This window comes from Gopherus flavomarginatus, chromosome 5, assembly GCF_025201925.1.
Source record: "Gopherus flavomarginatus isolate rGopFla2 chromosome 5, rGopFla2.mat.asm, whole genome shotgun sequence".
NCBI classification, from domain to species: Eukaryota; Metazoa; Chordata; order Testudines; family Testudinidae; genus Gopherus; species Gopherus flavomarginatus.
Window position 1 is genome coordinate 83,206,492 of NC_066621.1, and position 11,846 is coordinate 83,218,337.

The 11,846-nt window shown below is 41.6% G+C and overlaps 1 protein-coding gene across 3 annotated transcripts in view; it reads left to right on the forward strand.

Moving 5' to 3' along the window:
- Positions 1-11,616, forward strand: part of TTC17 (tetratricopeptide repeat domain 17) — an 85,823-nt gene extending 74,207 nt beyond the window's left edge. For 2 of the 3 annotated variants that reach the window (XM_050955237.1, XM_050955238.1), the window contains exons 21-25: positions 1,311-1,470; positions 2,222-2,305; positions 4,225-4,344; positions 7,630-7,773; positions 10,499-11,616. In XM_050955237.1, the coding sequence (XP_050811194.1) occupies positions 1,311-1,470; positions 2,222-2,305; positions 4,225-4,344; positions 7,630-7,773; positions 10,499-10,630 (640 nt within the window). In that variant the 3' untranslated portion in view covers positions 10,631-11,616. The remainder of the gene's footprint in view (positions 1-1,310; positions 1,471-2,221; positions 2,306-4,224; positions 4,345-7,629; positions 7,774-10,498) is intronic. The other variant, XM_050955239.1, reaches the window with a different exon arrangement.
- The last annotated feature ends 230 nt before the right edge of the window (positions 11,617-11,846 follow it).

The window sequence follows — 11,846 nt, forward strand, 5'->3', positions numbered from 1 at the left end:
TGTCCCCGTGGGCCACCCACATTTGCAGTTTAGGGTTAGTGGTATATGCTCAGTTGTTTCAGACGGTCCTACAGCAGCAATGAACAGGGTGGCTATTTTCTATCTGTGTTTGGCAAGGACCTTTTTCCTCAAATACAAACCATGTTACTGTTGTCACTGACTGTCACCTCAGTATACATGGGGCTCCTTCTTAAATCCATTCTTGTGCAGAATCTTGCAGCCTATTTGTTATGCACAGTATCTTGTGAGCATGACACCAATGCGCTCAGGTTTACTTGGGCTGCCTGCTGGTGTCCAGATGGTGTTTAAGGACTGAGAGAGTGCTGCCTGTGAGTGATAGTGTTGTAGTTGCAGTCAATGGAGGTGCTGAGTTAGATCCCAATGATATAATAGAGGGTAGGCTGTCAGCAGGTCATTCAGCAGGGCCTTTCGGCTCTGGAACTTGGTACCCACCTTGGTCTGAATCTGTTGACGTTCAGGGATTGCTGCAAAGGCCATCTCTTTGCTAGGGCTTTGGGGAAGGGTTGTGGGTTTGCATGGGTATCTTTTTGTTTTTTTGATTTATATATTGGTTAGTTAAATCTTTGTTGTGTTCTGTTGTTGGGTGGTTTTTCCTTGTAAGGACTGTTATTTAAGTCAAAATAAATAGTCTATCTCCCTTCGCCTTTTCTCATCACTTTCTAGCCCAGGCTGTAATATTGCAAGTCCCCTTCATATTTGCATTCTTTGCAGAAGAGAATATTGGTTAGGCAAACAGAGGAGGGTGAGCGGTCTTGGATTTGGAAACCTGCTCTAATTAATGTAAACACTGAGCCAGGTTGGGGGTGAGTGGGTGGGTTGCATGATCTGTATAATCATACATGTACCAAGTGCTAATGGAAAAATTACCAATATGCCTCTATACTTGGTGATCTATATCAACTCTGCTGCTGTAAGGAAACTAGCTTGTGGTTAACGGCCACTCCTGACGAAGAGCTCTGTGTAAGCTCAAAAACTTTCTGGCTCGCCAACAGAAGATGGTTCAGTAGAAGATATTATCTCACCTACCTTGTTTCTCTACCACTCAGTTATGCAATGTAATAAGACAGACAAACATCAGCTAGAATGGGTTAGCAAAGAAGGCTGCGGTTTTAGAATTTTGTCTACAAAGCGAAGGTCAAATTCCTCCTATTCTCCAAATGAGGCTCTGCCAGCATCCAAACAAAACTTACCTGCTGCATAAGCTGTTTTTGTTAATTGACTCCTCCCTCTCCCTCTCCTGACCAGAAGGATCTGTGTATGACTTAGAACTTGGTTTTCTTCCTTTCTAGCATTACAGAGTACATTGATTTTGCCACACAGCTGCAAGAACCAGCCATGGAGCCCCTTTGCAGCCCCAGTCTACCTGCCAGTATGCACACCTTGGACCATCTGCAAGGGGTCTCCAATCGGGCTAGCCTGCATTACACTGGAGAGAGTCAGCTGAAGGAGGTACACTTCTGTCTTCACATTGCTGTTTGGAGGCTATCCGAGATTTTAAGGATCAAGAGACCATGAGGTTTATGTCAAGGATGGGATGGTTCCAAGGATTTGTAATAGGCTGACAAACCTTTCCTCACTGATTCACTGCTCATGGGTACTAATGAATGACCAAACTTACTACCAAATAATGAGTATTCAGCAGCCTATGATGATCTCACTTCATTTTTTAGTAGATCAGAGACCATATTATTAATTCCTCTTTTGGCTTTCTAAACAAAAGAGATGAGAATCAAATGGTCCCTGGACACTGAACTGCCTTCTCTCTCCTAGAAGTGGTCCCTCTAACACACAGTGGAGAGGAAATTTGTCTAGCAACTACCACCAAGGCTGTCCCTATTCTGTAGCTAAACAGTCACTAGAGTTGTCAATCTGGGACCTATTGCCAATAATAAAGGTATATAAAGAAAAATTTTACCATATATGTTGAGCAGATCACAAAATGCTGAATCCATCTCTTGTCAGGTTTTCCACATTTCAGTACTGTACTTCAGGGGCCGTATTCTCACTGCCAGCTAGTGCATTTGTATTGTACACAAAAGCCCCCAGATATGCAGGCAACAGAGTCCTTCTTAGGTGAGGGATCCAGTCTTTGCAGGGAGACAGCATGAGATTTTAAGAAGCCATTTACTTAACCTGTGTTTCCTTGATTTCATCTTGTCAATTTCCACCCTCTAAGCACCTGCCTTTCCCTCCTCCCCAGGTATTACAGAATCTTGGCAAAGACCAGTATTCACCACAGTCATTAGAACAAGTCGGAACTCGAATAGCCAAAGTTTTGGAAAAGGTATGTGTGTGTGTGTATGTGTGTGAGACAGACAAAATTGCAGCAGGGTCTTATAGTGTCCTATACTTTACTTGCCTGACAATTCAGCCTCAGGGCTATCTGTCCAGAAACTCAGTCTAGGACCATGGTGATATTCGATGATAGTTTAAAGAGAGTTCTATCTCTATGCAGTATCTGCAATTGCTTGTAAGCCTTTTTCTGACCAACATTCTGTGCTTATACAATGTGAGGTGAATCCGTCAGATCTCTGTGTGTATCGATTTAATAAAATAAAAATTTTTTAAAGTCTTTGGTATCCCACCCATATGACATCATCCCTATGCAGGGCAGCATTAATTGTGATACTTCATTCTTCTTCACTGGCTTCCATCTGAGGATCTTGGAGTACTTTGAAAACATTAATAAATGTAGCCTTATGGCACACCTGCCAAATAGGGATAGTACTGTTATGTCTGTTTTAAAGCTGAGGAAACTAAAATATAGAGAGATTAATGTCCAGATTCTCCTCTCTTACACGGCTACAACTCCCACTGAATCCAGTGAGCTTCACCCAAATAAGTGAACCAGAAATTTGGCCTATGATCTCCCACAGGCCTCTCACTAAGACTATGGCTGGGTTAAGCATAGAACACAGATCGTCCATCAGCTAGTTTTCTTCCTTAGCCAAATAACTTATTCAAACCCTGCAAGACTGCTATTGAGTTAATGGTGTGTGGGTGTGTGTCTCATAAAACAATGGTCAGATTTTTATACCTGGACCCAGTTTTATTACATCTGCTGTCTTACTGACATCCATCAAAAAATTGATCAGGTGAAGTTCAGAACATTCTGCTCCAAAGTGGGAAACCATAAAGCAGGCTGATTTATAAAGTTAATGGAAGAGGTTTCCTATTTGGGCATCTCTGCATCAGTGGTCTGTCTTGACATCACTCATTTCAGCAATACTGGACTATCTACTAGCTCTGAAACAACCTAGACTTCGTTAGTCCCATAATGGTCCACTACTCTTTGGTAGAGGCTTCTAGATCAGATGCCCACTTTGGTAGGGCTGTCCTGACATCTTTGTTTAAGTAGGACTCTGACTAGCCATCTCCAAGCAGCCAGATAGCTGCTTGTTAGTTACCAAGAGTGAAATCTATGTGCGCAGTCACTCAGTTATCTGCTCTACAGTAACTTTAAGATGTAATACATATGGATTCCATGACCAGCCTCCTTCCCCACAACTACGGAGTCCTACTCCTTTGGGATCCTGTATTGGGGAAGGAACCAGTGGACAGTTGGGCCTGTTCTTTCCTTTTTGCCTTCAGCTGGGGGGATGGGGAGGCATAATGACAAGTAGAGTGCAGGTCTAGTCCCAACAAACACTGCTGACTAGGAGAATTCAATCTTATGTGCATGGATCGTAGGCACGCCAAGAGTAGAATCCATGTGGACAACACATCTGAAAGGACCATAGTTACTCTAGAGTAAGTAACTCTTCTTTCTTTAGGTTGCAGAGTCAAGCACTCAGAAATTATGAAATGCCAGAATTCAGGTTGTCCATGCAACATTGATTTGGCCCACTGGTGCAGATACATTGTGTTAGTCCTTAATTACATACTATTTTTCCATAGGACTCATGTTCAAGAGTGCATAAGATGGATGCACAACAGGTCACAATGAAAGTTGCAGAAGCAACCATAAATTTGGCATTTCTTAATTTTCAGGCATTTGACTTTGCAATCTAAATAATTTAGCTGTTTTGTATATCTCATTATTGTGTAACAAATGCGTTTTTGCTGTCTTTTCTAAAGATATATTTTTTAAATTTTAAATGGAAAACATTGGTTATGGAGTGTAGAAAGAGGTGGTGGGCTGGGAGAATATTTTGTACAGGTTTCTGTAATTTTTTTCCCCTTGCTGCATTGTTTTTTTTTCAGAATCAGACTTCCTGGGTCCTCTCCAGCATGGCGGCTCTCTACTGGAGGGTGAAAGGTCAAGGGAAGAAAGCAATAGACTGTCTGCGGCAGGCCTTGCACTATGCACCGCATCACATGAAGGTACGTACACCACTGCTCACCACTGAAATGAAATACTGGCAGCTCTTCCCAGCTTGTGGCTCATCTGTAGCCAGATAAGGAGTTCTCATCAGTTGACTCTCATCAGCGCCCCCCCAGCTAGTGTAAATGTCAGATACACTCTCACTTGGCCAACACATTGACCTAGAATATTAGCCAGTCCTAGTGAAGGTCCTTGAGGCTTTCATCACCTCTTTAATGTAGGATGTATTTTTACACACTTGCAGAAGACATAGTTATAAGTCTCCCCTGAGCCTGGAAGGGCAGGTGAATGTTCTTCAAGACTGACATGCTCAGTAATAAATGGCAGGCAGACTATCAATACATACATCAATCCCTTGATCATATGGAGTTGCCTTACTTGCTAAATGTACGTGGGCATGCTGGAACAGGAATTGGTTGTTTCTGCCTCCCAGGGATTAGTTAATATATGCTAGGAGTGCTTAATGCTTATATAGCACTTTCCATCAACAAAGAGTTTTACCTCTGTTGGGGAGGTTGTTCATAGTCGTTAACCTCTTTTTACAGCTATGGAAACTGAGACATAGAGTGGAGAAGGGACTTTGCCAAGGCTACACAGTGAGTCCATGGCAGAGCTGGGATTAGAACTGAAGAGAAAAGAAGGAAGAATGGTTTTGTCATTAAGGAATTGGATTACAATTTGGGAGATCTGGGGTGTTTTGCCGGCTCTGCCACAAATTTCCTGGGCCAGTCACTTAATCTCTGTATGCCTCTATTCCCCATCGTAAAATGGCAATTAGAGAGTTTCCCTACCTCAAGGAGTATTGGGAGGATGTACATGTTTTTGTGCGGCGGTCAGATACTGTGGTGATGGCATCCACATGGGTGGAAAGAGAGAATTTAGTTTATGCCTGGCTTCCCTGTCCCATGTGCACTCCACCTGACAGCACTGTGTCTACCCAGGGTTGTGAGTTCAGTCCTTGAGGAGGCCATTTAGGGATTTGGGAATTGGTCCTGCTTTGAGCAGGGGGTTGGACTAGATGATCTTCTAAGGTCCCTTCCAACCCTAATATTCTATGATTCTATTTTAGTTTTACTGCATTTGTTTCCCTTCTGTAATTCAGTCTTGCTTTGCCCTGCATCTCCTAAAGGAAGACTGGAACTAGGAGATTATGCAGGTTAAGCACCATCAACTCTTTTTTTATTTATTTATTTTCCTACTGCTTTCTTTTTTTTTGTTTTTTGAACTGTTTAATGCTCTTCAGAGTTGGTTCCCTTAGCAATGTGTTTTATGGGAGGGATTGGAGTAACATGGTTGGCAGTTATTAGCACACTGCCAACTTGGCAAGAACACAGCCCTTCAGTGCTAACCAATCTCCAGCAATTTCATGTCATTGCTCAACACCAGAATGCTTTCCAACCTCAGGACTTGTCTTCCTATTTGAAGGAGCAGCTGTCTCCAGAAAACATGTGGGCTTGGTTTGTTGAAATCCAACAGCTTGAAAACTCTGTGCAGCTTGGCACTGAATGAGCAGCTATTCAATATTTTGTTTTATCCTCATGTGTGTCTCCATGCCTTATTTACGGCACATTATTCAAATCCTTTTCTCACTACAGAATTTCCTTGTAGGTTTTTCTGTGGCACTCTTCACTATAGTATCTGAGTGCTTCACAAACATGAATGAATTTATTTTTACAACACCCTGTGAGGTGAGGTGGTACTCTCCCCATTTTAACGACCAGGAATGGAAACACAGGGAGACTAATGTCAAAAGTGTCCCTTAGTTTTGGGTGCCCAATGTGAGATGTCTAGGGCTTGATTTTTCAGAGTACTTAGCATTATGAAGCAATTTATGTGTTCAAAGCATAGCTCTCATTGATTTAATTTGCAACTGAGAGTGCTTAGCTCTTCTGCAAATCAGACCCCCATCAGGTGCTCAGAAAATGAGGAATAAACAATTAGTGGCCACCTGGGCACGTTGCATTGTCATAAACAGATAGTTAAGGGTTAATGCCTCTTTTACCTGTAAAGGGTTAAAAAGTTCACCTAGCCTAGCTGACACCTGACCAGAGGAACCAATGAGGGAACAAGATGTTTCAAAAGGAAGGAGGGGAGTTTTCCTTTGTTTAATCAGTTTTCAGTTTCAGCTGGAGTGGAAAAGATCAAGGAACCAGCCTCTTATCAGAGCAGTAAGTTTTAGAAAGAGATAAATAGGTTTGTTTATTTTCTTTGTAACTTGTCTTGGTACCATTAAGGGAATTATCAAATTTGGGTATTCTTGTATGTATTAAAGTTTTTGCCCAGGGGAACATCCTCTGTGTTTTGAATCTGTTGTCTATGAGAGTAGCTGGATGCTAATCTCTCCCAGAGGGTTTTCTTTTACCTTTCTTTTCTTAAATTAAAAGCCTTTTTTCTTAATACCTGATTGATTTTTCCTTGTTTTTAGATCCAAGGGGGTTGGATCTGGATCCACCAGGAGTTGGTGGGAGAAAGGAAGGGGGATGGTTAATTTCTCCTTGTTGTAAGATCCAAGGGGTTTGGATCTGTATTCACCAGGGAATTGGGGAAGTTTCTCAAGGCTACCCAAGGAAGGGAGTGCTTGTGAATGGTGGCAGCAATACCAGATCTAAGCTGGTAGTTAAGCTTAGAAGTGTCCATGCAGGTCCCCACATCTGTACCCTAAAGTTCAGAGTGGTGAAGGAACCTTGACACGCATAAACCCAATTTTCGCAGCATCTCATAGGAACTCTGTGACAAAGGCAGTTCTCCAGGGTCGCCTTCAGCTGCATTAACGATAAGACCGTCCTTTCTCTTCCCAAAATCCCCTGCCTCATCACTACACACCTTCTAACTTCTGCAACATAGAAGGCAGGGGTCCTACAGTCTCCTTCAGTACACAATGCTGATTTATCCCCAGAGGAATCCTGTGGGGGAAAAATAATATGGGATCATGTAATTAAAGATTATATCATGCATATGCCCAAGGGGCCCAAATTAGAATTGCACAGGCAACCTTAAAACTGGCATTTCTTAACTTTTGAGTGCTCAACTTTGCAACCATAATGAATGTTCTGTTAATGTAGATTTTTGTGTGTAATTACATATAAATATTACAGATGTCTGGATTTGTACTTCTGAAGTCTAAACCCATGAGAAATAAAATAGGAGCCACCCATCCATCTCCAAGAAATAACCCAGTGGGAAGGAAGAGATGGTAAAGTCCCTGCCAACTCCATGATTCAGGGTCAAGAGAATGCAGCTTGTACTGCCCACTCCCTTTATACTTCTGGCTCTTCTCTTTTCAGGATGTGCCACTAATAAGCCTAGCAAACATCTTCCACAATGCAAAACTTTGGAATGATGCCATCATCGTGGCTACCATGGCAGTGGAAATAGCCCCGCACTTTGTGGTTAATCATTTTACACTGGCTAATGTCTATGTTGCAATGGTGAGTAGCAGCTGCTAGATTTTCTCCCATCTCCAGATACAGCGTAAAGCAGCTTTGAGCCCAGGAGCAAGCTTAGAATTTCAAGGCTAGAGGTGCAGGAGGCTGGAAGTGGAGATGAGCAAGATCAGAAAGGAGGAATATTCTTTCAAATAGGCTCTTGGAATTATTCCAACATCTACACAGATCATTTAATACTGGGATGGCTACTGTATTTATAGTCTGGTGTCACAATGCTATGGCTACAAGACCTAGTAATGACAGTAGCAAACTGCAGATCATTCTGCTTAATCCCCCCTCTAAATAATGTCCTAAAAGTTTACATGGCACTGGAAAATTGGAGACAAATAAAGAAGAGTCCCTGTCTTGAATAGTTTGCAGTCTACAGGCCCAAGTGGTACAATACAATACAAAATAACTGGATAACGCAAGTGAGACATAATTTCAAAATCTAGATTATCAGCCCACAAAGATCACTAGTGGGTAGAAAAAGTTTCAACTCCCTCACATTGTAAACATATTTCTTTCAACATCTTTCACGCTGTTGATTAAAAGGAGCAAGTGTGTCTCGTGCTCCTAGATTATCCACTTCTCATTGGACCTATGTTGTATACTTGATTCTGATCAACTGGCAGTACTGGTGCCAAGAAATCAGGATGGTAAAAGGGGTACCATCAACTTGAAATCTAGTTAGTATCAATGAATGAGTCTGAAATATTTTCAGGTACTACAGTTGCCTCTGATTGCCCTGCCAAATTTTTTTAAATGTTTTGACTCTCCATTGTTGCTGTTTGAAAGGCCCACACAAATAACAGAGGAAACTGACTTGGTGGTCAGGTACTATTGTGGTGGGGGTGGAACATATAAATAATTAGATATATTGTGGCACTAACTGCACACAGTGCTGCCAAATGCACAGTGGAAACAAACCGAAAATACGATTTTTCCTCTGTCCCTTAATATTGTAGTAATCTGAGTGATCTCTTGATATAATACTATGCAAAACGTGTCAGACAGAAGTGAAATTGAGTTGCTGGTGTCCCTTTAAAGTTAACCTTCTGAAAATACAGGCCTTTTCCCATCCTCAGCACACTCTTTCCCTGTCTCCAAAATGCCCCCTGGAGCTAGGGGTTCTTGGCAGGGGTGGGGCACGACAGAGCTGGCAGAATTGGTTCTGCACCAAGTGGAGAGGGCTTCCTGGCCTTGGGATGTTCCTTGTATGGGGGCCTTTTTTGCGCCAGTTCAGGCCGTACATAGGGCCTGCAGCATGGAGACAAATTCAAGTTACACATATATCAAAAAGAGTAGCTCCAGCAGAGTGAATGGGATTACTTTACTGTTTCTGGGAGCAGAATCTGTCCCAGTAAGCTAAGTATCTAAAATGTCATATTAGCTACCAGTACAGCATTAAAAATGTTGGCACACACTAGATTTAACCAGAAAATTTCCTTATTTGGAAAGGTTAGCCATCTGGCAAGTGGAGGAAATTCTGGGAGATTCTACTGAGTCTTGCACAAAACTGTAGAATTGTGTGGAAAATAAAACTCAAGGGACATCAGAGTAAAACCAAATCACTATAAAAGTATCCTTACGTGTGTAACTAACAGAATGTAAATAATAATAGCTGAAAATGGAAAAGTCTTTGGTTCTACACATCAGATGCTGCTCGTTAATTTTTCACTTTTCCAGTAAGAAACTAGTTTGGGGCTGTTTATGTGTAATTCCACAACAAATGCCCCTTCTTGTGTGAATCATAGAAAAACTATACTTTGTTGTTTGGTCTGTGTAACTCTTATAAATAACACTTGGCATCTTTTATCCAAAAATGTCAGAGAGCCTCACAAACACTGATTTAATTAAGCTTCCTAACCTCACGGGGCGGTGAGTATTGTCCCCATCGTATAAACGGAAACACTGAGATATGGAACGGGTATGACTTAAGCAAGACCACTTGTTGAGTCAACGGCAGAGCAAGACCCAGGAGTCTTAACTCTGAGTCTTCTGCTCTAAGCACTAACCCACACTGCATTTCAATGAACTATACAACTTGTGTTTTAAAATAAATAAATAAATAAAACTGAGATAGAAAAAAATCTTGAAAAATAGGCTACAGTGCTAGGCATTATATCTCCCTTCATCCAAGGATCTCAAAGTGCTTTACAAATACTTACTGATCAAATCGGCACGGCAATTAAATGCCTACGGCTGGGCCAGGTCAGCTGCTCAGGCTGTAGGACTTTAAAATTGCTCTATAGGTATTTGAGCTCCGGGTGGAGCCTGAGCTTGGGGACACCCATGAAGGAGCAGGGTCCCAGAGTCCAGGCTCAAGCCTGAGCCTGAATGTGTACACAGCAATATTTAGCCCTGCAGTCAATGCCCTGCAAGCCCAAGTCAGCTGACCCAACCTAGCCATGGCCATACCATGGGCCTTTTATTCTAGTGTAGATGTACCCCAGAGGTCATATCCTGGGAAGTGCTGAGCATGCTCAACTCTCATTGACTTAATTGTCACTCATCACTCTGTGGGACTGGGCTATAAACCACACAATATCCCTGAGAGGTAGGCAAGGAAAATATAGAGATCACTTCAACTATATCTGGGATAGAACACCACACATTTAATGACGCACCGTAGCACTGCACAGTCATTTAGGACAGGAAGTGAATAGAATATGTTGTGGCATTTGCTGTTTTGAAGGCTGACATTTTCAATCTTCTTTCCTTACAGGAGGAGTTTGAAAAGGCCATGAGATGGTATGAATCAACACTGAAACTCCAGCCTGAGTTTGCACCAGCAAAGAGTCGAATCCGCACCATCCAGTGTCATTTACTCATGAAAAAAGAGCGACGGTCTCCATAAAGATCAGCAGCTGCCTCTTTTTTCTTAAGAAAACAAAATCATTGTTCACTGTTCTGCTTTTAATGAGGGGTGCTAAGATAAATTGGGGAATCAAGATTTCTAACAAAACTGTTGGAAAGAAATGGGGTTTGGATCAAGGGATTTTTAGTTTGTTTTTTCAGGCGGGGGATTATCTTTGGGAAATACATTTCACAAACCATGATTTAAAACATCTGTGTAAATACTGAGCCAAGAAACTTTCCATGTGTCCATGAACTACTCCAGGATCATTAGGTTTTTCTTAATGCTCAAATTAGTGCCAGCACCAACAAAACTTGCTTCATTTTGTAGCATTTAAGTCAATGGAAATGCAAAGCACATCCCTGCACCAAATAGCAAAAAGTTATAATCAGCTCTTCACCCATCAGAAATTCTTGTTTTACCCAGTCTCGTCCAGTCCATATTGCTGTGTTACCAGCTTCAAGTTAGTTTGTGGGGAAGAAGGGAACATGATTTAATACAAAATCTTAGTTTAAAAAAAACAAAGTGTTTTAGGAACATCAAGCCTTTTTTACACTGTTATTTCTGTTGGTGGATGGGGATGAGTAGGAGGATAGGAACAGCAGGAGACCACAGTCTAAATGGTTTACATTTTGGTTACAAGACAAAAAGAAGCCAATCAGTTAAAATCCAAATAAGTGGTTTTATATCTGTATGTATATTCAAAGCCCTCTGCAGCCCTGAGTCTTTGTTTTACGAATTCTTTGTTCACTGTATTTTTATCCATCTCGGAATAAGGTGCAAGTGTTGCAGTCTATCTCTCTGAGCCTTAGACTTTCAACTGCTGAGAAGGGGAGAGAGAACAGAAATTGTGAGCAAACAAGTCAGGTGGAGTGTTTCCATATCAATCTTCTTTGGTTGATAGAGGACCTGAAGCTTCCGACGATATTGTTGAATCAACAAGGGCACATACTTGGAACAAAATAAAATTATGTTTATGAACAAAACCCTGGCCTGTGGTTTAATTTTTCTGTGCCTCAGATTCCCCTTCTGGGAGAAAAATGGGAGATGATAGTTTGAACTGGTCGGAATACTTTCACTAGATTAAATTCATCAAAATTTGTTTCATTGAAGCTGAAACATTTAGCAAAGACTTAGCAGTTTTGATGAAGTTTTTGTCAGTAGGGTTGTTTTGAGAGAGAGAGACTCTCACACTGTATAGTGGATAGTTAGGGCA